This window comes from Podarcis tiliguerta (genome assembly GCF_965153285.1).
Source record: "Podarcis tiliguerta genome assembly, chromosome: 7".
Taxonomy (NCBI): Eukaryota; Metazoa; Chordata; class Lepidosauria; order Squamata; family Lacertidae; genus Podarcis; species Podarcis tiliguerta.
Genome location: NC_139540.1, coordinates 11519577 through 11543500, shown reverse-complemented (window position 1 = coordinate 11543500; position 23924 = coordinate 11519577). Strand labels below are relative to the sequence as shown.

At 45.6% G+C, this 23924-nt stretch overlaps 1 protein-coding gene and 1 long non-coding RNA gene across 5 annotated transcripts in view; one reads left to right on the top strand and one right to left on the bottom strand.

Moving 5' to 3' along the window:
- The window catches only part of LOC310682270, a 106390-nt gene that overhangs the window by 46954 nt on the left and 35512 nt on the right, over window positions 1-23924 (top strand). The gene's annotated exons all lie outside the window — the stretch shown is intronic.
- ASAP1 (ArfGAP with SH3 domain, ankyrin repeat and PH domain 1) overlaps window positions 1-23924 on the bottom strand; it is a 133750-nt gene that overhangs the window by 96464 nt on the left and 13362 nt on the right. For 2 of the 4 annotated variants that reach the window (XM_083450479.1, XM_083450476.1), the window contains exon 2: window positions 11701-11787. In XM_083450479.1, coding sequence (XP_083306605.1) covers window positions 11701-11759 — 59 coding nt within the window. In that variant the 5' untranslated portion in view covers window positions 11760-11787. Of the gene's footprint in view, window positions 1-11700; window positions 11788-11891; window positions 11960-16915; window positions 17100-23924 lie in introns of those variants that run through there. The other 2 variants (XM_083450480.1, XM_083450477.1) reach the window with 2 other exon arrangements.

Sequence of the window (23924 nt, the reverse complement as noted above, 5' to 3'; positions counted from 1 at the left end):
TGAGTTCCTGTTGCTCTGTCCCTGCTCCTACCCACCTAGCAGTTCGAAAGCACATCAAAGTGCAAGTAGATAAATAGTACCGCTCTGGTGGGAAGATAAACGGCGTTTCCGTGCACTGCTCTGGTTCTCCAGAAGTGGCTTAGTCATGCTGGCCACATGACCTGGAAGCTGTACGCCAGCTCCCTCGGCCAATAAAGCGAGATGAGCGCCGCAACCCCAGAGTCGGCCATGACTGAACCTAATGGTCAGGGGTCCCTTTACCTTTACTGTTTGTTATGTAACTACTAAGAAAAGCCTGCCTTTCAGGGCTCTTATCGTGAAATGTGAGTAAACCTTTTGTTACTTTACTCAGAAAGCCTCTCGTGTCTTTATTCTTTTAAGAGGGATCAAAGGGGCCACCAGGAAATAATCTTAACTAAGAGATTCAAAAGAATCTGCAAACTAGCTTCCAGCTATCTTGAGGGGAATTTGTTCTGCTACATCACTCACTAGCGTGAGTGAATAAAGGGTAATATTTATTCAATACAGTGATACCTCGGGTTAAGAACTTAATTCATTCTGGAGGTCCGTTCTTAACCTGAAACTGTTCTTAAACTAAGGTACCACTTTAGCTAATGGGGCCTCCCACTGCCGCCGTGCGATTTCTGTTCTCATCCTGAAGCAAAGTTCTTAACCTGAGGTACTATTTCTGGGTTAGCGGAGTCTGTAACCTGAAGCATCTGTAACCTGAAGCCTCTGTAACCTGAGGTACCACTGTATATCCTTTCCTACAATCCTTAACATTCCCACATCATGGACACTTCAGTGGCAGCCCTGAAACTCCTGCCTGGCTGGCCACCCTCTGATCCCGTGGTCCAGAGGGAGATGACGTAGGTCTGAGATCTGAGCCGGCAGCTCATATGGGGACCACAGTCCGGACTGCATCAGCAACAGTCAGATCCAACTGCTCTTTGGGGTCCCTGGCAATTTGGAGATCAGTGGAGCTTGTGTGTTTCTTCAGTTCCCCCTTTAAGGAGGCGTCAGGTTCCAGGTCTTGGCAGGGCTGAACCCTGACACAAGAGGAGAGGCACATTCTCTGTGAGTTACCAAAGACTTCTTTGCCAGTTCCGCTCATGTGGAAGACTTGTTGTTGTTGTTTAGTCGTTCAGTCGTGTCCGACTCTTCGTGACCCCATGGACCAGAGCACGCCAGGCACTTCTGTCTTCCACTGCCACCCGCAGTTTGGTCAGATTCATGTTTGTAGCTTCGAGAACACTGTCTAACCATCTTGTCCTCTGTCGTCCTCTTCTCCTTGTGCCCTCCATCTTTCCCAGCATCAGGGTCTTTTCCAGTGAGTCTTCTCTTCTCATGAGGTGGCCAAAGTATTGGAGCCTCAGCTTCACGATCTGTCCTTCCAGTGAGCACTCAGGGCTGATTTCCTTCAGAATAGATGCGTTTGATCTTCTTGCAGTCCATGGGACTCTCAAGAGTCTCCTCCAGCACCATAATTCAAAAGCGTCAATTCTTCGGCGATCAGCCTTCTTTATGGTCCAGCTCTCACTTCCATACATCACTACTGGGAAAACCATAGCTTTTACTATGCGGACCTTTGTTGGCAAGGTGATGTCTCTACTTTTTAAAATGCTATCTAGGTTTGCCATTGCTTTCCTCCCAAGAAGCAGACGTCTCTTAATTTCGTGGCTGCTGCCACCATCTGCAGTGATCATGGAGCCCAAGAAAGTAAAATCTCTCACTGCCTCCATTTCCTCCCCTTCTATTTGCCAGGAGGTGATGGGACCAGTGGCCATGATCTTCGTTTTTTTGATGTTGAGCTTCAGACCATATTTTGTGCTCTCCTCTTTCACCCTCAATAAAAGGTTTTTTAATTCCTCCTCACTTTCTGCCATCAAGGTTGTGTCATCTGCATATCTGAGGTTGTTGATATTTCTTCCAGCAATCTTAATTCCGGCTAGGGATTCATCCAGCCCAGCCTTTCGCATGATGAATTCTGCATATAAGTTAAATAAGCAGGGAGACAAAATACAGCCTTGTCGTACTCCTTTCCCAATTTTGAACCAATCAGTTGTTCCATAGCCAGTTCTAACTGTAGCTTCTTGTCCCACATAGAGATTTCTCAGGAGACAGATGAGGTGATCAGGCACTCCCATTTCTTTAAGAACTTGCCATAGTTTGCTGTGGTCGACACAGTCAAAGGCTTTTGCATAGTCAATGAAGCAGAAGTAGATGTCTTTCTGGAACTCTCTAGCTTTCTCCATAATCCAGCGCATGTTTGCAATTTGGTCTCTGGTTCCTCTGCCTCTTCTAAATCCAGCTTGCACTTCTGGGAGTTCTCGGTCCACATACTGCTTGAGCCTTCCTTTGAAGAATTGTGGAAGACTACTCTCTCCTAAACAATACGACGCTTCACTTTCTGTGTGCCAGCCTGTCCAATGAGCTGAGCCTTGTGCAATGACCAAAATAAAATTTAAAAAATGGTAAATTAATACAGCATGTTGGCTTTTTTCAAACCCGCAACTTACTTGCTGAGCAAAAGCCAACCCAATGCTAACTATTCAAGCCAAAACCAAATATTGACATCAGCGTTGATTTACTTTGAAGAAATACGTTGCAAAATGACTTCTTGCACAGACTTTTGACATTTGGGTATTCTAGGGATATCTTTGCAAGCGTTTCCTTTGGAGCATAAAATGTAGGAGGCTTCTAGACAAGTCAAGGGCTCCTTTCTCTTCACCTCATATGATTCTTCTTTGCCTTCTAAATAATGCCCATTATTTTGACAAGCAGCCGGCGTGCAGGGAGGTCCCATTTATTTCTTTGTTTATGGAACGTTAAAAAATGCAGCTCTTGAAATAGCTGCTCTCAAGGCAGCGTACACACAGTGCATCGACAGCTGCTTGAAATTCAGATTCCAGCAACATAATTTTCCAGCTGATAGAGCCAGGGCCAGCCCAATACATTTTGCTGCCTGAGGCAAAGGGCAAGATGGCTCCTCCCCATTCCGTGCTCAGAAGCCAAATGGACTGGCAGCTGAATTCTACTTTGCCACGGGCAATGGAATACCTCCATTGCACCTGAGGTCAGCAGGTAGCCTAGTTTAAGGGGTATATGGCAGGCTACATGCCACACACTGCGCTAATCTCTAGCAGCAGGGAATGGTCAGGGGCTTAGGAGGAAATGGGTGGGGTTGCTGGCCTCTGGTAGCTGCTGCCTGAGGCAATTTCCTCACTCTGTCTAATGAGAGGGCCGGTTCTGGATACAGCAGCCAATCCTATTGAGGCCCTAGTATTTTGGAATGAGCTAGCAACACAATTTCTCCTGAATGCAATTGGGTCCCTGCTATCCTAGAGTAGGGTTGCCATATTCCCAAAATTGTTGAGTTTTTTTTTGGGGGGGAGGGGGTGGCTCAAATTTGTAGAGCTTTACAGTGGAACCTCGTACCTTATGAATGCTTCAGGTTACGAGCTCCGCTAACCTGGAAGTAGATGCTCCCGGTTGCAAACTTTGCCCCGGGGTGCGAGCAGAAGTCGTGCGCCGGTGGTGCAGCAGCGGCAGGAGGCGCCATTAGCGAAAGCGTGCCTCATGTGAAGAACGGTTTTGGGTTACAAACAGATCTCTGGAACGAATTAATGGGTCTTTGGCCCTCCACGACCCTAGACTACACCTCTGGCGCCATGTGATGTCTTCTTCTCCGGAATGATTTCTCTGCCAAGGGCCACATTTCCTTGAGGGCAGTGTGTCAGGGGCTGCATGCGTGCCCTCCAACATTTCTCCAATGAAAACAGGGACATCTTATTCTATTATTATTATTATTATTATTATTATTATTATTATTATTATTCTCCGCCCATCTGACTGGGTTGCCCCAGCCACACTGGGCAGCTTCCAACATATATAAAAAGATAATAATACATTAAAAAAACCCCACTTCCCTGTATAGGGCTGCCTTCAGGTGGCTCGGGGGTCGGATAACTCCATAACCCCCTCTCCAACATTTCTCTGATGAAAACAGGGGCGCCCTAAGAAAGCAGGACATTCTGGGATCAAATCAGAAACCAAGACGGTTTCTGTAAATCGGGAACTGTCCCTGGAAAATAGGGAGACTTGGAGGGTTTACACATGCTGACAGTAGGTCAGGAAAAATCCAAAACCAAATAGGGCTTGGTATTTTTTCCTGCCGGGACGCGGGTGGCGCTGTGGGTTAAACCACAGAGCCGAGGACTTGCCGATCAGAAGGTCAGCGGTTTGAATCCCTGCGACGGGGTGAGCTCCTGTTGCTTGGTCCCTGCTCCTGCCAACCTAGCAGTTCGAAAGCACGTCAAAGTGCAAGTAGATAAGTAGGTACCGCTCTGGTGGGAAGGTAAACAGCGTTTCCGTGCGCAGCTCTGGTTCACTAGAAGCGGCTTAGTCATGCCGGCCACATGACCTGGGAGCTGTATGCCGGCTCCCTTGGCCAATTAAGCGAGATGAGCGCCACAACCCCAGAGTCGGCCACGACTGGACCTAATGGTCAGGGGTCCCTTTACCTTTATTTTTCCCTGGCACCCTGCTCTTTCAGCCAGCCTCTTCTTTCCCCCCCCTCCTCTTCTTTTCTACCCAAGGGATGCCAGGGGTAAAGGACAGATTATTCTTGCCCAGAGCTGTGAGCTGGTCCCTTTCAGAGGGCTTTCCTCCACGCATCTTTCCACCCTTCCACCAGTTTTGGCTTCCTCCCCCCCAAAAAAAACATTTCCACCTTCCTCCCTTCCTTCTCTCCTCCTGTCCCTCCTAACTGCTTGAAATTAACCCATGCACAGCCCTTGGGCAGCACGCGACCCACCCCTGCACTAATGCATGACACCCCCGTTGTGATGCAGCCCCTGAGGTTGGCTGAGCGCTCTCTGCACCTGCCATGTATTGGTAAGAAATAGTCTCCAGCCGTGCTTTAGCATGAGCCACAGAAACAACACCCCCAACTTTCTTTTTCTCGGCGTGTGCCTATTTTAGATACACCCACCAGCTGATTTGATATTTAAAGCACTGATCTGCAGGGGACGGGGAAGTGGTGGTGGTGGGGTGAGCCGAGGTGGTGGAACAGGGAGTGGGGGGGGGGGCGGGCGGTTTGGGACGTAACAATCAGATGCAGGGAAACGGGCATGCTATTTCGGAAACTGCCAAGTGCCAAATTGGGAGTGTTCGAGTCGTAAAGCGGGGCCGTGAATGAAAGGCCCATTTAACGTGAACGCAAAGGAGGAGGTCTGCAGAAGGAGACCATTGTTTTTCCCCACGATACATGACATTTCGCTAATGCTAACTCTTTGAAATGCCAGTTTGAGGGTGGGGACGGAGACTCCTTGCTAAACAGCTGCTAGGGGTGATCAGAGGCACTAGAAGTCTCTGAGTCAGAGGGCCGAGGAAGGGCAAAGTCTGCAAGGAGCAAAGGTGCAAGGAGGCAGACTGAGCCATCATTACATATCTAACAGATTGAGGTTGAATCCTGACAAGACAGAAGTACTGTTTTGTGGGGACAGGGTATGGGCGGGTGTGGGGGTCTCCCTGGTCCTGAATGGGGTAACTGTGACCCTGAAGGACCAGGTGTGCAGCCTAGGATTCATTTTGGACTCACAGCTGTCCATGGAGGCGTAAGTTAATTCTGTGTCCAGGGCGGCTGTTTATCAGCTCCATCTGGTACACTGACCGAGACCTTACCTGCCCACAGACTGTCTTGCCAGAGTGGTGCATGCTCTAGTTATCTCCCGCTTGGACTACTGCAATGCGCTGTACATGGGGCTACCTTTGAAGGTGACCCAGAAACTACAACTAATCCAGAATGCGATATTAACTGGAATACAGTGAGGGGAGGTGTGGGGAAGTCTGGGAAATAAGTAAACGCAAGGAATATTATGAAAATGGAATTGTTTTTATTTGTTGTTTTTTTTGTGTTGATGTCCTTGTTTGTTTGTTTTTTTTGTACTTTTGTATTTTTGTATTTCTTCTTTGTTTTTTCCTTTTATGTAAAAACCTTAATAAAAAATATTATAAAAAAACAACAACAAAATGCGGCAGCTAGACTGGTGACTGGGAGTGGCCGCCAAGACCACATAATACCAGTCCTGAAAGACCTACTTTGGCTCCCAGTACATTTCTGAGCACAATTCAAAGTGTTGATGCTGACCTTTAAAGCCCTAAACTGCCTTAGCCCAGTATACCTGAAGGAGCATCTCCACCCCCATCATCCAGCCCAGACACTGAGGTCCAGCTCCAAGGGCCTTCTGGCAAGTTCCCTCACTGCGAGAAGTGAGGTTACAGGGAACCAGGCAGAGGGTCTTCTTGGTATTGGTGCCTGCCCTGTGGAATGCCCTCCCATCAGATGTCAAGGAAATAAACAACTACCTGACTTTTAAAAGACACCTGAAGGCAGCCCTATTTAGGGAAGTTTTTAATGTTTGATGTTTTGTGGTGTTTTTAATATTCTGTTGGGAGCCGCCCAGAGTGGCTGGGGTATAAATAATAATACATTAATATTATTACGGGCAGGGGTACCTTTACCTTTACCTTAATATTATTACAATGGTACCTCAGGTTACATACGCTTCAGGTTACATACGCTTCAGGTTACAGACTCCGCTAACCCAGAAATAGGGTTAAGAACTTTGCTTCAGGATGAGAACAGAAATCGTGCTCTGGTGGCAGCGGGAGGCCCCATTAGCTAAAGTGGTGCTTCAGGTTAAGAACAGTTTCAGGTTAAGAACGGACCTCTGGAACAAATTAAGTTCTTAACCTGAGGTACCACTGTATTAGGAAGAAATTTCTGACAGTATGTGTTGTTCCATGGACTGCTCTCCACCGACGACAAAAAACAGCAACAAGAAACCTAACAACAACAAGCAATCCAGGAGAGGAAGCCAAGCTCCGAGCTGCATGTGATAAAGCTGACTGATCTGCTGATTCAGTTTTGCCTTTGTGTTTTGATGTTGTCATGCCAGAGCCAGCCCCGCTGACAAACGCATTGTGGCATGCCAGCCTTGCGGGGAGAACAATCAGCAGTAAGGCTGGTTCTTTGGGACCTCGGTATCCGGAAAGGAAACCGAGAGCACAGCAAATCGGAAACAAATGCCGGAACATCGGGGGAGAGGGAATGTGCTTGGGGAAGGAAAAGATGGAACGGTGCAGGGCAAGTTTTCAGCCGTTGATCGTGGCTCCTTGTCCCCAAGGGCCTTGGGCAGTGGAAAGGGAATAATAATAATAATAATAATAATAATAATAATAAGCAGTAATAGAGGGAGCAACAATAATAGCAACTTTCATGATGCATGGTGAGACTGTAATGCACAAAATAACCCTTGTTGATAAGAGGAAAAGTGGGGAGGACGAACAGGCAGTGTTGCCAGATTATGGGTTGCATCGAGTGCTGCTATTCTGCTCATGCAAGAAAACACACACACACACACGAAGCAACTATATGCAATATGGTGGAGATAACTCAGTTGGTTAGAGCGTGGTGCTGATAACGCCAAGGTTGCAGGTTCGATCCCCATTCGGGACAGTTCCATATTCCTGCATTGCAGGGAGCTGGATAAAACTTGGGGTCCCTTCTATGATTCTATGGATTCCTTCCTTCTACCAGGTATGGGGAGCCTTTGGCCCTGCGGGTGTTTGCTGAACTACAATTCCCATCAGCCCTAGCAAGTATGGCCAATGGCCAGGAATGACGGGAGCCGTAGTTCAGACAAAAGGCTCCCCATACCTGCTTCTATGAATATCCGAACCAAGGTTTTTGGAGGAACTATCAAGAGTACCTATGTTAACACGGGGGATTAGTTAATGAATATCTTAAGTAACATTCTCCGGAGCCTGGGCAGCTCACTCATTTTAATTAAAGAGAGAGAGAGAGAGCTAGTAATGTATTACTGTTCAACACACGAAGCCACAAAGGATATTGCAATAATTGGCAGGCTGAAAAGCAGCTGGTATATGCGGATTGTGCAGGAAAAACAACCAAGACAGCTCATCAAGCCATATTGCAAATATTTCAATATTTTCAGTCTCATTTATCGCCCATCTGTATCTGGGAAAGTATCCAGATCATACACCCCAAGCAATGAAACGCCAATTAATGGCCTTGTTTGTTTGCTTTGATATAAAAGATTGCTGCTTCAGGACCTCAATGGGAGGAGTCAGTGGCGTAGCGTGGGTTGTCAGCACCTGGGGCAAGGCAAGTAATTTGCGCCCCCTAACCCGGGGCAAGGCAAGTAATTTGCACCCCCCCCACTGCACTGTCCCTCCCCCAGATAGTCCCTCTCTCTCTCTCCGCACCGCACCGCATGCCTGGCACCCTCCCCTCCACAGTGGGCGGCGACCCGGCGGCTCGGATCGGATTCGCACAGCCAGCACTGCAGTGAGAGAGAGTGAGTGAGCCAGGTAGGGGCAGAGAGCTGCGAGTGCGAGCGCCCCCCCCGATGTTGCGCCCGGTGTGGCCGGCCCCCCTGCATCCCCCACGCTACGCCACTGGGAGGAGTCACTTCTTGGAGACCAGATGCGATGGCTTAGCTCAGACAAAAGGGATACTTTTGGAGGGGTGTCTGCACTGATAGACAATAATTTGGACTGACCATTTTACGCATCACTTGGGAAGGTCGAACTAATGCCAGTGTACTGGAAGAAGCAAAGATCACCAGTGTCGAAGCAATGATTCTTCAACATCAACTTCGTTGGACTGGTCATGTTGTGCAGATGCCTGATGATCGTCTTCCAAAGCAACTACTCTATTCCGAACTTAACAATGGAAAGCGTAATGCTGGTGGTCAACAAAAGAGGTTTAAAGACTCTCTCAAGGTAAATCTTTTAAAAATGTAGTATAAACACCAACAACTGGGGAAAACTGGGCTGTGAGTGCTCCAATAGGAGAACAATGTTTACCAAAGGTGTCATGAGCTTTGAAGACACTCGAACTCAGGACACAAGGGAGAAACGTGCTAGGAGGAAGACACGTTTGGCAAATCCACACCATGATCACCTCCCGCCCGGAAACCAATGTCCCCACTGTGGAACGATGTGTGGATCCAGAATTGGCCTCTACAGTCACTTACAGACTCATTGTTAAAACCGTGTTTATGGAAGACAATCTGACTCGGCTACGAGTGATTGCCAAAGAAGAGAATTTGTGATCAGCTAGCGGACCAGAATAAAACTCATAGAATGAACTGGGTTTGCAAATCATGGTTTGGGCTAGCTATGCCAGGCCACATCTCCCATTAGTAGAGTGAGCTGCTTCAACATCCAGACCCTCCAAGTGCCCCTATTTTCCAGGGACAGTCCCATATTTACAGAAGCCATCCCAGTTTCTGATTTGATCCCAGAATGTCCTTAGGACGTCCCTGTTTTCACTGGAGAATGTCGGGGGGGGGGGGTATGGACTTACATGAGCCTTGAGGCAAGGAGATAAGTAACTACACAACCTTTAGAAGACACTCGAAGGCAGCCCTGCATAAGGAAGTTCTTTAATCATAGAATCATAGAACCATAGACATGGAAGGGACCCAATGGTCATCTAGTCCAACCTCCTGCAATGCAGGAATCTTAGATAAAGCATCCATGACAGATATACATCCTACCTCCAATGTTTAATGTTTTATTGTGTTTTATATATACATATGTTCGAAGCCACCTAGAGTGCCTGGGGCAACCCAGTCAGATGGGCTGTGTATAATCATAACCATAATGGAATGGTTTTCCCAGTAGTGATGTATGGAAGTGAGAGCAGGACCATAAATAAGGCCGATCACCGAAGAATTGATGCTTTTGAATTATGGTGCTGGAGGAGACTCTTGAGAGTCCCATGGACTGCAAGAAGATCAAACCTCTCCATTCTGAAGGAAATCAGCCCTGAGTGCTCACTGGAAGGACAGATTGTGAAGCTGAGGCTCCAAGACTTTGGCCACCTCATGAGAAGAGAAGACTCCCTGGAAAAGACCCTGATGTTGGGAAAGATGGAGGGCACAAGGAGAAGGGGATGAGATGGTTGGACAGTGTTCTCGAAGCTACCAGCATGAGTTGGCTAGAGGTACATTTTTCTCTGGCTGCCCAGCCCAGCAGAGAGTCAAATCCATACCTTCCAAAATTCCACAGATGAAAATCGGGACGCGAGAGTGCAGCACCAAAAAAGTGTGTCTTTCAGTGCCACGCTCTCACTCAAGTCAGCTGGCTCACGTGAGCATGTGACACCATTACAAGCTCCAGAGTCATCTGCAAGTGCTGATTCATTCTGGAGCATTCTGGGATCAAATCAGAAACCAGGACAACAACAACAACAACAACAACTTATTATTTATACCCCGCACATCTGGCTGGGTTTCACCAACCACTCTGGGCGGCTCCCAACAGAATATTAGAAAGACGATAAAAGATCAAACATTAAAAACTTCCCTAAACAGGGCTGCTTTCAGATGTCTTCTAAAAGTCAGGTAGTTGTTTATTTCCTTGATATCTGATGGGAGGGATTTCCACAGGATGGGCGCCACCACTGAGAAGGCCCTCTGCCTGGTTCCCTGTAACTTGGCTTCTCGCAATGAGGGAACCGCCAGAAGGCCCTCGGCTCTGGACCTCACTGTCCGGGCTGAATGATGGGGGTGGAGACGCTCCTTCAGGTATACTGGGCTGAGGCCATTTAGGGCTTTAAAGGTCAGCGCCAACACTTTGAATTGTGCTCGGAAACGTACTGGGATGGCTTCTGTAATTCCAGAACGTCCTGTCAAAACAGGGAGTTGGGGGGGTATGCTAACTCTGTGGTATGTTGTTTCTTTTTACCGTTCCATATGGCAACAGGTTAAAGGTTTGTGGCTTTGATGCTATTATTAAACATCCTAACTTCACTCTTGAATCCAGAGGAAGTCCCATCGCAACCCTACAGTTCTTTTTTGTTTGTTAGGGGGCGTCAGTTTGCGACGCCCACATTAAGCGGGTTGTTGCTCAAGTGACTTTCACAAAGTACACAACGGACTTTAAATTAGGACTCAGGGTGGGCACACGCCATTCAGAGAATGAACACAAAAGCTTATTAAGGCTATGGTGGGCCGTTCTGCATTCTCCAAGGTTGGAAGGGGAGGAGGGAACAGGCTTGACAAACCTCCGTCTTGTGACATTCTCAAGAATGTTTCACATTGACTGTGTTCGGATAAGGAATGTGTACAATTTGCAAAGGTTTAATGAATGGGGCATTCTTACACCAGCGAATTAAACTCGTGCCCTCCAACATTTATCTGATGAAAATAGGGATGTCCTATTCAATTATGTTGGTGATAACGATGATGGTGATGATGGTAATGATTTGAATATTTATGCCCCATTCATCTGACTGAGTTGCACCAGCCACTCTAGGTGGCTTCCAACATATATAAAAACACAGTAAGACATTTAACATTAAAAAAAACCACTCCCCTATACAGGGCTGCTTTCAGATGTCTTCTAAACGTTGTATAGTTATTTATCTCCTTGGCTCATTCATACTGGACTGCAAAACACATCATAGGGGTGTGGGGTTGTGTTTGCAAGCCAGTCACTATGCCTCAGCTTGCTGTCTGTAAAATGGGCGTGATAATTAACAAATTTGCAGTGATTTAGGGATACTTGTTAGGACTGCAAAGCACTTTTACAAGTCTAGTGGGATGTTAAAAAAAGGAAGAAAACTGAATCAGCTTGGCTTTTCCCACCCCCTTGTTTTCTTACCGGTTCCATAATGAATCCCTAGAGGAAAAGCTGGAAAGCCGGGAGGCTGAAGATCTCATGTCTCATCTGTCACCACAAGAACGTTACCTACACAAATAAGGGGGGGGGGAATAAAATAAGAGGGGCAAAGTAATTACAAGGAAACTGAAGATATAAAGAAGAGCAAACAAACAAGCACACATACAGCGTACCCTTGTCAAATCTCCCCTTTTATAAATGAACAAGCAGGAACAGGACCGAAAGCGCCAGGAATGCAACCGCAACAGAAATCGCTGCCAAGCAGTTTGACATAAAAGTTACTCTGAAGCAAACAATTAGACTTGTTCTATTGTAGTTGACACAGCAATTTTCTTCTCAACATGGTAGCAATCGCTTCAATTATGACCGCTTCACACTTAAGAATGTATGAAGAGAAATGATGCCCAGAAGCGGGAGGGTTGGGGAATTACTACGGAGTGAAGCTGCGTACACACTCCTGTTTATTCTGCATCCTGTGTGCTCCCACCACTGAGTTGGTAAACAGGGTAGCCAGGACATTGGCCACAATCCATATCTGTCCTGTATCTACCTTGGCGTTTATGATGAAATGCTATGTTTTGATGCTTCCACTGTCAAAGCACCTTCAACCCCTGAGGGATAGGTCGGTTGGTAGTGTGTACACCTTTCAATCTCGAAGTCATGGGTTCGAGCCCCACATAATAATAATAATAATAATAATAATAATAATAATAATAATTATTATTTATTTATTTATACCCCGCCCATCTGGCTGTGTTTCCCCAGCCACTCTGGGCGGCTTCCAACAAAGTATTAAAATACAGTAGTCTGTTAAACATTAAAAAGCTTCCCTAAAGAGGGCTGCCTTCAGATGTCTTCTAAAAGTCTGGTAGTTGTTTTTCTCTTTGACATCTGGTGGGAGGGCATTCCACAGGGCGTGTGCCACTACCGAGAAGGCCCTCTGCCTGGTTCCCTGTAACCTTACTTCTCACAGCGAGGGAACCGCCAGAAGGCTCTCAGTGCTGGACTTCAGTGTCCGGGCAGAAAGATGGGGGTGGAGACGCTCCTTCAGGTATACTGAACCGAGGCCGTTTAGGGCTTTAAAGGTCAGCACCAACACTTTGAATTGTGCTCAGAAACATTGGGCAAAAGATTATTGCCTTGCAGGGAGTTGGACCAGATGATCCTCAGGGTCTCTTCCACCTCTACGATTCTACGACTCTCAACAGAGAGAAAGAACAACCTGGCTCAGTTTTATGCTGCTAAATGTGTACACACAGCTTTTAGCTCCTAGTGACTGCCTAGTTGGACACTCATTCTGACTCCCCTGGAACTGTAATTCTGTAAAGGAAGCTCAGGATTTCTAAAAGAAGCCATGATGTTGCAGAGCAGCGGTGGATAATCTTTGTGGGCTTCCAGATGTTTGTTGAACTACAACTCCCATCAGCCAAAGCTGACATGGCCAATGTCAGGGATGATGGGAGTTGTAGTCCAACAAATATCTGGAGGGCCTCAGGTTCTCCATCCTTGTTTTAAAGACTCAGCAGGACCACATGGAAGGTTCTCTCATTCCTCTCTCCCTCTGTCTCCTCTCAAGTGTGTCATTTCCCTTTTTCCCTTTGTTTTTTTCTAATCACATTTATGTACAGCATAATGGCCAAACGCGGCCCTCCAGCTGTTTTGGGACAACAATTCCCATCATCCCTGACCACTGGTCCTGTTAGCTAGGGATGATGGGAGTTGTAGTCCCAAAACAGCTGGAGGGCCAAGTTTGGCCATGTCTGATGTACAGTGTAATCCTTTGCGTGCCTTTCTGTGTTCAATGAAGACTTAGTCCTACTGAGTCCAATGGTTCCTATTGAGTGACCTTACTCCCAGGTAAGCAGATATGATTGCAGCAGTATTTACTGACTCTGCCTGACAAATTTATACTCCACCTTTCTTTAAAGTGCTTTAAAATGAAAAAAAACAAGTCAATGCAGAATGCTAAAAATCAGATACCCATAAAATCAATGACAAATCTAAAAGTGTCGCATGTATGTTTATTCAAAAGTAAGTCCCATTGTGTTCAATGGAGATTAGTCCCAGGAAATGGTGTGTAGGATTGGTGCCTTGGAAGCAATGAAAGTAGCCTTAAAAATACAACAGTCTTTGCAGCCTGTCCAAAGTGAGCAGTGAGCAGGAGGCCTCCTTTAGCAGACTATTACGCAGCATGGGTGCCATGACTAAAAAGGCCCTGAGGACACACCATATTTCTGAAAGTTGAAGGGACCTGATGCAGGACCTCAAATGATAAACAAACCTGCCAGAGAAAACTCCTTTGAAGGAAGACAATTTTTGAGATACTCTTGTCCCAGGCTGTTAATGGATTTAGAAGCCAAAACTAATACCTTGAACAAAGCCCAGAAACAATTTAGTGGTCGGCAAAGTGGAAACAAAATCACTGTAATGCTATCTGATCGTCTGGCTCTGGTCAAAAGTCTGCCAGCTGCATTGTGCCACTAATTAAAGCTTTCAGATGGTCTTCAAAATCAGTCCCAAGATCAGTTGAGTACATTGCAGTAGTCTAACCCGAAAGTTACTGAAACATAGATGACTGAGGACCAGCAAACCACAGTTTGCCAGTTCTGGTGTCAGTGTTTTGTTTCCCAATCCTGAAACTGGAATTATGGTTTGAAGTGGGTTTACAGATGATAGATTGGAAGCAGTGGTAGCCACAGAGTTGATAATGTGAGACCATAATTTGGTACAACAAGAACGAGTCCTGTGCTCATGTCATCCCTATACTCAATAAGTTCTACTCTCTCCTGGCATGATCTGATGAACTTGCTACTTCTGGCTTTGATGGTACATCTGAACTGGAAACTATGGTTTGCCCTAGTCTTCCAAACTATATTTGCGGCTGGCGTTCAATCAAGCCCAGCAGTTTTCTGGTTCAGTTGTAATGACAAACTTCTGCAGCGCACCAGGAACCAACGAATTAACTGGAGTATGTGAGAACACAGAGACCCTCAGACTCCCAATCTTTGCTTTACAGGGTTGTTGTACATATAAAAAGGGATAAGTCAAGTTCTCTCATGCTGAGTTCTTTGCAGAAAGGTTACAGTGCTAATAGGATACTTGAACATATTTCTGCATCTTCGTTGATTATCATAATTGTATGTTTCAAGGGAAAGGGTGGAGACTTTCACTTTAATTCAGCACTAAAAGCCTTAGTTGGTTAAATCATAGATTGTAAAATGTGGATTTTAAAACACAGTTTTAATGAAATCCCCGGGGAAAAGGTGTTCGGTGCTAAAGGAATTATTACTGTTATTAAAAGCAATCCACTGACATCTCTTTGTTCAGGCAATGGATCTCAGGTGTTCCACCGAACAGATGCCTTCTCTGCGTTCTGCCGATAAAGGAGAAAACCATTATCTTCATCCGCTAATCTCTAGACATCCTCTGCATCGATGCCGTTCTTATAATTATTTTAATTGGATGAGTAAGCAATTAATTGGCTGTCAGGCAAGGCGTTCCGTCAGTTCAGAAGCTTTTAATTGGCTTGCAGCTTTCTTCTCAAAATATAGGGCGCATGATTTAAGTGCTCAGTTACGCAATCAAAACTCGGAGGCTGTTATCCTGGAGCTCTGACTTCTAGATGAATCACCCACTTGTAGCAGGGCTGGGGAAACGTGGGGCCCTCCAGATGTTGCTGGACTACAGAACCCATCAGCCCTGGCTGCTGTTTATGCTGGCCAACAGATTGCTCTGGTAATAGAAGGAATATAACAGCTATTGGTAGCCTTGCCCGTCATGTTCCAGTCTTGTCTTTGGATGTTCTATATATATCATTTTAATTAAATTTTCTGAAATATACTTGGAGTCGTGTGTGACTTTCATGCTCTTTATTCAGCTCATAGTAGTGAGGAGGAATGGAAGTTCCCCCGAAATGTCTGCTTTATATACATTATTTACACAATGGGCCCCACGCGATTGGCTAATTCTGGGATTCTCCTGTAGGCCAATCAGGTTGCGGATTCACTTCCGCCTGCAGTTGGATTGGGTGGCTCCTGCAGACCAATCAGACCGCTGCATTCTGGATCCTATTGTTCTAGGGCCAATCAGACTGCTGCATTTTCCTCCAAACCCACCTCAATCTGAATTGAGGAGGATGCAAACAATCTAGCTGCCTTTCAGACCATTATAAACAGCTCCACTCCTCATTCAGCTGTTGTTGGAGGTCCTCTGCTCTCAGTTTTTCCTTCCTTCAGAAAGGAAATTCCTCACCGGAAGGAATCTGAGTGATGCCGAAGGGATTTTTTGTGAAGGTTTCTGCACACCATCCCTCAAACAGGCAAATTCTTTCTTCCCCTTACAGTAGGACTGTCAAGTCGCCGACTCTTTTTTTGATTACCTTGTCCTCTGATTCACCCCTTGAGCATGTGAGCAAACCAGAGGTTACCATGAGTTCAGAGGCTGCTATCTTAAGTAGAACTGGTTGCATCAATCGCCTATTCTTTGACATCTTCATAATCTGTAACTGCCTAGACATCTGGTCCAAGGCCTTATTCGAGTGTTTTATTCCTCTTCATTCAGCTACAATGACAAAACTTCTGAAATATACTCAGAGTCGCAAAGTGATTTCATGCTCTTTATTCAGCTCATAGTGGTGAGGAGGAATGAATGAATGTCCCCTCAAAGTATCTGCTTTATATACATTATTTACACAATGGGCTGCACATGATTGTCTAATTCCGGAATTCTACTGTAAGCCAATCAGGTTGTGGATTCACTTCTATCTAGAGCATGATTGGGTGGTTCTTGCCAACCAATCATACTGCTGCATTGTTCTAGGACCAATCAGACTGCTGCATTCTGAATCCTATTGTTCTAGGACCAATCAGACTGCTGCAGTTTGGATCCTATTCAGCTCAGTACATAACAACGTCCCTGTGTGGAATATTCAGGGTCCCCTCTAGACTGGTGGCTTTGGGTGGATTTGTCGTGCAGCGTGTTGTGTGTTTGGTGGATTTATACTGGATCGTCCAAGCATCATTCTGCCTTATTAGTTCTTCTGTGATGCTTTCCTGGGTAGTGGTTAAGAGCGGGTAGTGGTTAAGAGCAGTAGACTTGTAATCTGGTGAACTGGGTTCGCGTCCTCACTCCTCCACATGCTGCTGCTGGGTGACCTTGGGCCAGTCACACTTCTCTGAAGTCTCTCAGCCTCATTCACCTCACAGAGTGTTTGCTGTGGGCGAGGAAGGGAAAAGGAGATTGTTGGCCGCTTTGAGTCTCCTTAAGGAGAGTCAAAGGTGGGATATCAAGTCCAAACTCTTCTTCTTCTTCAGGGATCAGCAATCTCTTGCCTTCTGGGTGTTATTGGAGAAGAAACTTAGTAACCTTGGGGCATCCTTGCACTGTAGCATGGGAGCAAGACACACGCATACACACCAGAACATCTGAACAACATTGGTGTCATCAGCACCATGCTCTAACCAACTGAGCTAAGTAGTAGTAGTAGTAGTAGTAGTAATAATAATAATAATAATAATAATAATATTTATACCCCACACATCTGGCTGGGTTTAAGCACCCATATGCATTACAGCACATAAAAAAGCATAGTAAAACGTCAAACACTTTAAATAACGAATAAACAATATAAAGTGTGCCTGGAGGGGGCCAGGTGTGTTATTAACTGTTGGGTTCATTTGCAGAGATTGTATGAACTTTCTCAGATACAGTGGTATCTAGGGTTAAGAACTTAATTCGTTCTGGAGGTCCGTTCTTAACCTGAAACTGTTCTTAAGCTGAGGTACCACTTTAGCTCCTGCTGCTGCCACATGATTTCTGTTCTCATCCTAAAGCAAATTTCTTAACCTGAGGTACTATTTCTGGGTTAGCAGAGTCTGTAACCTGAAGCGTCTGTAACCTGAAGCGTCTGTAACCTGAGGTACCACTGTATGGGGTAAGGAGTCTATGCCCAATCCTGATGTTGTTAAGACTCTAAATTCCATCAGCCCCAGCCACCGTGGCCAAATGCTGAGAATGATGGGAATTGTAGTCTATCAGCATTTGGAGGGTCACAAATTCCCAGTCCCTGTTTGTTGTTGTTGTTTAGTCGTTTAGTCGTGTCAGTGTGGTGTAGTGGTTAAGAGCGGTAGACTCGTAATCTGGTGAACCGGGTTCGCGTCTCTGCTCCTCCACATGCAGCTGCTGGGTGACCTTGGGCCAGTCACACTTCTCTGAAGTCTCTCAGCCCCACTCACCTCACAGAGTGTTTGTTGTGGGGGAGGAAGGGAAAGGAGAATGTTAGCCGCTTTGAGACTCCTTAAAGGGAGTGAAAGGCGGGATATCAAATCCAAACTCTTCTTCTCTTCTTCGTCCGACTCTTCGTGACCCCATGGACCAGAGCACGCCAGGCACTCCTGTCTTCCACTGCCTCCCGCAGTTTGGTCAAACTCATGCTGGTAGCTTCGAGAACACTGTCCAACCATCTCATCCTCTGTCGTCCCCTTCTCCTTGTGCCCTCCATCTTTCCCGACATCAGGGTCTTCTCCAGGGAGTCTTCTCTTCTCATGAGGTGGCCAAAGTCTTGGAGCCTCAGCTTCAGGATATGTCCTTCCAGTGAGCACTCAGGGCTGAATTCCTTAAGAATGGAGAGGTTTGATCTTCTTGCAGTCCATGGGACTCTCCAGAGTCTCCTCCAGCACCATAATTCAAAAGCATCAATTCTTCGGCGATCAGCCTTCTTTATGGTCCAGCTCTCACTTCCATACATCACTACTGGGAAAACCATAGCTTTAACTATACAGACCTTTGTTGATGAGCCCCTCAGTCCCTGTTTTGATGTTGCTTATTACTGTTTCATTGAAACTGTGTTTTACAGATTTTTTTAAAAAAAATTTGAAATGAATGGTGGCCTGTATTCATCCTATTGTTCCTTATGTCTTTGGATGTGTTTTCCTCCAAACCAACCTCAGTCTGAACTGAGGAGAGTGCAAACAATCTAGATGCCTTTCAAACCATTATACACAGCCTCACTCCTCATTCAGCTGTTGTTGGGGGGTCCTCTGCTTTCAGTTTCCCCTTCCTTTAAAACAGTTGTACTTCTGCAAATCCCAGGGTCCCCCCAAACTTGCTCTTGTGTGCAGAAAGTGGGCTTTTGGCCACGTAAGCAATCGCCCTCAGAGCTTGAGTATCTGAGATAGAGGAAATGCTTTCGTTACTGTCCTCTCTAATACTGAGCAGCCTGCTTTCTTGGCAACGCTGAACCGGAGTTAGCCAAGACAGAAAAAACGGTATCGGGTCCATGTTAACTTTGTTGCTACAGTACTGTCTGCCACTGTGCCAGAAAAACAACTCCCTTTTGTCCCTAAACAATGGCTTGAATCACAGAGTTTTGACCTTGATATATAATGCAAGCCCCGAGTAATTACAGTACTGCTTTCTATGTAAGCAAACAATTCCGTCTATAAAAGTTGGAGTGCGGCTGGTTTGCACACTGCCGTTTTCAACAATTGTCGGGTGTGTGTGGAAACATCATTTTATACTCTGAAGATGTCGGAGCATAGGAGTGGGGAATTTTCAGAGATGAAAAGAAAATATCAATTATGGAGATGCAATTTGTGGCTAGCATCTGGTGCTCTGAGTGGTGGGGTAAGTGGTAAAAAAATATGTAAGATGGTCCCCAGAGATGAACGGGAGAAGGGGAAGGGGAGGTGCGACTTAGAGGAATAGCACATGATCTGCAAGCAGAATGTGCTGGGTTCAATCTTTGTCCTCTCCAGTTAGGAATGGGATAACTTCTCCCATTTTCTCATTTCTCTCTCCTTAAATTTAAAGCCCTAAACGGCCTCGGTCCTGTATACCTGAAGAAGCATCTCCACCCCCATCATCCAGCCCGGACACTGAGGTCCAGCGCCGAGGGCCTTCTGGCGGTTCCTTCCCTGCGAGAAGTGAGGTTACAGGGAAGCAGGCAGAGGGCCTTCTCGGTAGTGGCGCCCCCCCCCATGGAACGCCCTCCCAGCAGATTTCAAGGCAATACACAATTATTTTACTTTTAAAAGACAACTGAAGGCGGCCCTATTTAGGGAAGTTTTTAATGTCTGGTGCTGTATTGTTTTTAATATTCAGTTGGAAGCCACCCAGAGTGGCTGGGGAAACCCAGCCAGATGGGTGGGGTATAAATACTACATCATCATCATCATCATTTATTTATTTTATTATTATTATTATTATTATTATTATTATTATTATTATTATTATTACTACTACTACTACAGTTTTCCACGTTTCCAAATCAGTTTAGGACTTTATTTTGTGTCAAGTTTATCCTTAGGCTTGTGTGCAATTTTGTCAGATATACACATTTTTTTGCAAAGCGATTTTCACTCGCGCATGCATTTTAAAGCACAAATCCATGCGTTTTCATACACATTACGGAGAACCATTGTAAAATTGGGGGAAATGCAGACTTTGAAGGATGTGGTGGAGTTTCACTTCTCATATTGTTCTGGAAAGGGTGAGTTTGATAAATCTGCACTTAAATGTGAACGGAATCAAATGTCTTCCCTATCCCTGTCTCCACCTATAATGGCCAAATAACAGGAAATGGGACAAACTTTTGCTTGAGACCTTGGAGAGCACTACCAGTCAGAATAGGCAATATAGGCTATGGGCCCCTTCAGGGTAGTTCCCACCCCTCCAGGTATATTTTGCGACGTGTGATTGACACAGTAATAGAGACATTCAGTGGTGAGTTTTTCCTTGAGAGTCCACATATTCCTTGAGAGTTTTTCCTTGAGAGTCCGCTTCATTAATTTATGTATTGTGGCACAATAGGTCAGTGTGTCTGGAACATGGACCAGCTGGAAATGAACCAGTTTGTCTACCTTGAAACTTTTACAGGTGCAAACAGTACGGATTGTGTATGCACAAGGAAAAGTACCGTATTTACTCGAATATAACACTCACCCTTTTTGGCCAAATTACATAGCGGAAATTAAGGTGCGCATTAGATTCGATGGCACATTTACATTAGCCAGCAAATGCTTTTATTCTTATTATTTCAAGGTTCTGAAAATTGAGGTGCTCATTAGATTCGATGGCACTTTAGACTCGAGTAAATATGGTACATCTGGAAGGGGGTTAAATCGCAGGAGGGCATATTCCTGCAGCCCTAAGAGCCCGCCAATTCCTTCAGGGAAGTCTTCAAAGTCTTGAGACAGAGAGAGAATGAATGGAAGGGAATGAATTCACTTTATAATCTTCTTGCTCTATAAGTTGTGCTCCTCCTCTAGTACCCAAATTAAATAATTTGGATGATGCCAGTGTTGTTCAGCCCAGACACTGAGATCCAGCACCGAGGGCCTTCTGGTGGTTCCCTCCCTGTGATAAATGAGGTTACAGGGAACCAGGCAGAGGGCCTTCTCGGTGGTGGCGTCTGCCGTGTGGAACACCCTCCCATCAGATGTCAAGGAAATAAGCAGCTATCTGACTTTTAGAAGACATCTGAAGGCAAACCTGTTTAGGGAAGTTTTTAATGCTTGATGTTTTGTTGTGTTTTTAATATTCTGTTGGGAGCCACCCAGAGTGGCTGGGGAAACCCAGCCAGAAGGGATGGGGTATAAATAAATTATTATTATTATTATTATTATTATTATTATTATTATTATTATCATCATCATCATCATTGACTTTCTGATGTGTGCTACTGAGACAGGGATGATCAGGTTGTACAAATCCCTAGCAACTGACACTAATGGGCACTGCCTTGGATTATGTACAACAGTTTTGAACCCCGCAATGCAGACTAAAATGATGATCACATTTCCTGAGTCAAAGCAGTATATGAAGTTCTCCGGCGTCACATCTATTCCCCCCAACATTACGTTATCCCCTCTTTTGGCAATAATTACTTGACACAAGCATAACAGAGAGAAAGAGGACACTTGTCTCATGCAATTTGGGAAGCAAACTTTGAACCCCTTTGCTGTTCGCTCATCTTGACAGGTCCTCCTGGATGCAAAGAAAGAAACATACAATCATCCCTGGCTGTAAGTCCCAAATTTGCTGTATTTTATGGTTATGCCTTGCAGAGAAATTGACTCAGAAATTTTATGTCTGGCCAATATATAAATATTTACAATCCCATAATTATTGGCCACGGTTTGCATCCATCCTAGATTACTGCAGTGAGTTCACTGTGGGTTCACCACTGGAAAACTGTCAGAAATTTTAGCTGGTGCAGAACATGGGAGCCAGTTTGTTAATTGGCTATCTTTACTGAGAACATTTCGGTTGGCTAACCAAGCAGAGACATCACCTTGCCAACAAAGGTCCGTATAGTTCATGCTATGGTTTTCCCAGTAGTGATGTATGGAAGTGAGAGCTGGACCATAAAGAAGGCTGATCGCCGAAGAATTGATGCTTTTGAATTATGGTGCTGGAGGAGACTCTTGAGAGTCCCATGGATTGCAAGAAGATCACACCTATCCATTCTGAAGGAAATCAGCCCTGAGTCCTCACCGGAAGGACAGATCGTGAAGCCGAGGCTCCAAGACTTTGGCCACCTCATGAGAAGAGAAGACTCCCTGGAAAAGACCCTGATGTTGGGAAAGATGGAGGGCACAAGGAGAAGGGACGACAGAGGACGAGATGGTTGGATACTGTTCTCGAAGCTACCAGCATGAGTTTGACCAAATTGTGGGAGGCAGTGGAAGACAGGAGTGCCTGGCATGTTCTGGTCCATGGGGTCACGAAGAGTCGGACACGACTAAACGATTAAACAACAACAACAACCATTTTATTATGGCAGAAAAGGAGAACATTGCCTCCCCTAATGTCATTGGACACTAGCTTCCATTACATGGAAACCTGGGAAGCTGCCTTAGAATCATAGAATTGTAGAGTTGGAAGGGGCGCTGAGGGTCATCTAGTCCAACCCCCTTCAATGCAGGAATCTCAGCTAAAGCACCCATGACAGATTCAATCTCTGCTTAAAAACCTCCAAGGAAGGAGAGTCCACAACCTCCAAGGAAGGCAGTCCGTTCCGCTGTTGAACAGCTCTTACTGTCAGAAAGTTCTTCCTGATGTTTAGTCGGAATCTCCTTTCTTGCAACTTGAAGTCATGGGTTCGAGTCCTACCCTCCAGAGCAGGAGAAAACAAGCTAGTTCCATCTTCCATGTGGCAGCCCTTGAGATATTTGAAGATGGCTCTCATATCTCCTCTCAGTTTTCTCTTTTCCAGGCCAAACATGCCCAGCTCCTTCAACCAGGCTTGGCTTCCAGACGCTTGATCATCATGTTCTCTGCACATGTTCCAGCTCATCAAAATTAATTGTGGCAAAATAATAAGAAAAGAAATAATAATAATAATAATAATATCCTGTTGCATTTGGAATTGTGACTGTCTATTTTCAATTAGGGGCTGGAAACATTTCAGCTGGCCTCTGTAGCTGCACACCATGGCTTGATCTGCAACAGTTATTAGCAGGAAACGATAGTCTCAAATGCACGGCTAAAGAGGCTGATGGAAAAGTTGGCAATCCTGTTCTCAGCTGATCTACATTAACTGCCATATTAATATATAATATGTTTATATTAACTTGTCAAGGGATCCGATACTTGTAATAAAATACGTTTTATTATATACAACATGCATTATATATAATGCATTCTCTCATGCTTCCCAGTTCCTCTGAGCAGTAGGAAGTTCCAAGGGCTGCTGGTTTGGGCTGTTTCTCTTTGTCAGGTGAAGATGGTGGAGACCTGCAGGAGTTTTTGTAATACGGCGCTGTGGGTTAAACCACAGAGTCTAGGACTTGCCGATCAGAAGGTCGGCGGTTCAAATCCCTGCGACGGGGTGAGCTCCCGTTGCTTGGTCCCTGCTCCTGCCAACCTAGCAGTTCGAAAGCACGTCAAAATGCAAGTAGATAAATAGGTACCGCTCCAGCGGGAAGGTAAACGGCGTTTCCGTGCGCTGCTTTGGTTTGCCAGAAGCGGCTTAGTCATGCTGGCCACATGACCCAGAAGCTGTTCGCCAGCTCCCTCAGCCTATAGAGAGAGATGAGTGCTGCAATCCCAGAGTCAGTCATGACTGGACCTAATAGTCAGGGGTCCCTTAACCTTTACAGTACCTCGGATTAAGAACTTAATTTGTTCTGGAGGTCCATTCTTAACCTGAAAGGCTATTAGCAGCTTAGTTAGTGCCTTAGAAAAAGGGGGTGGGGAGCGAAAAA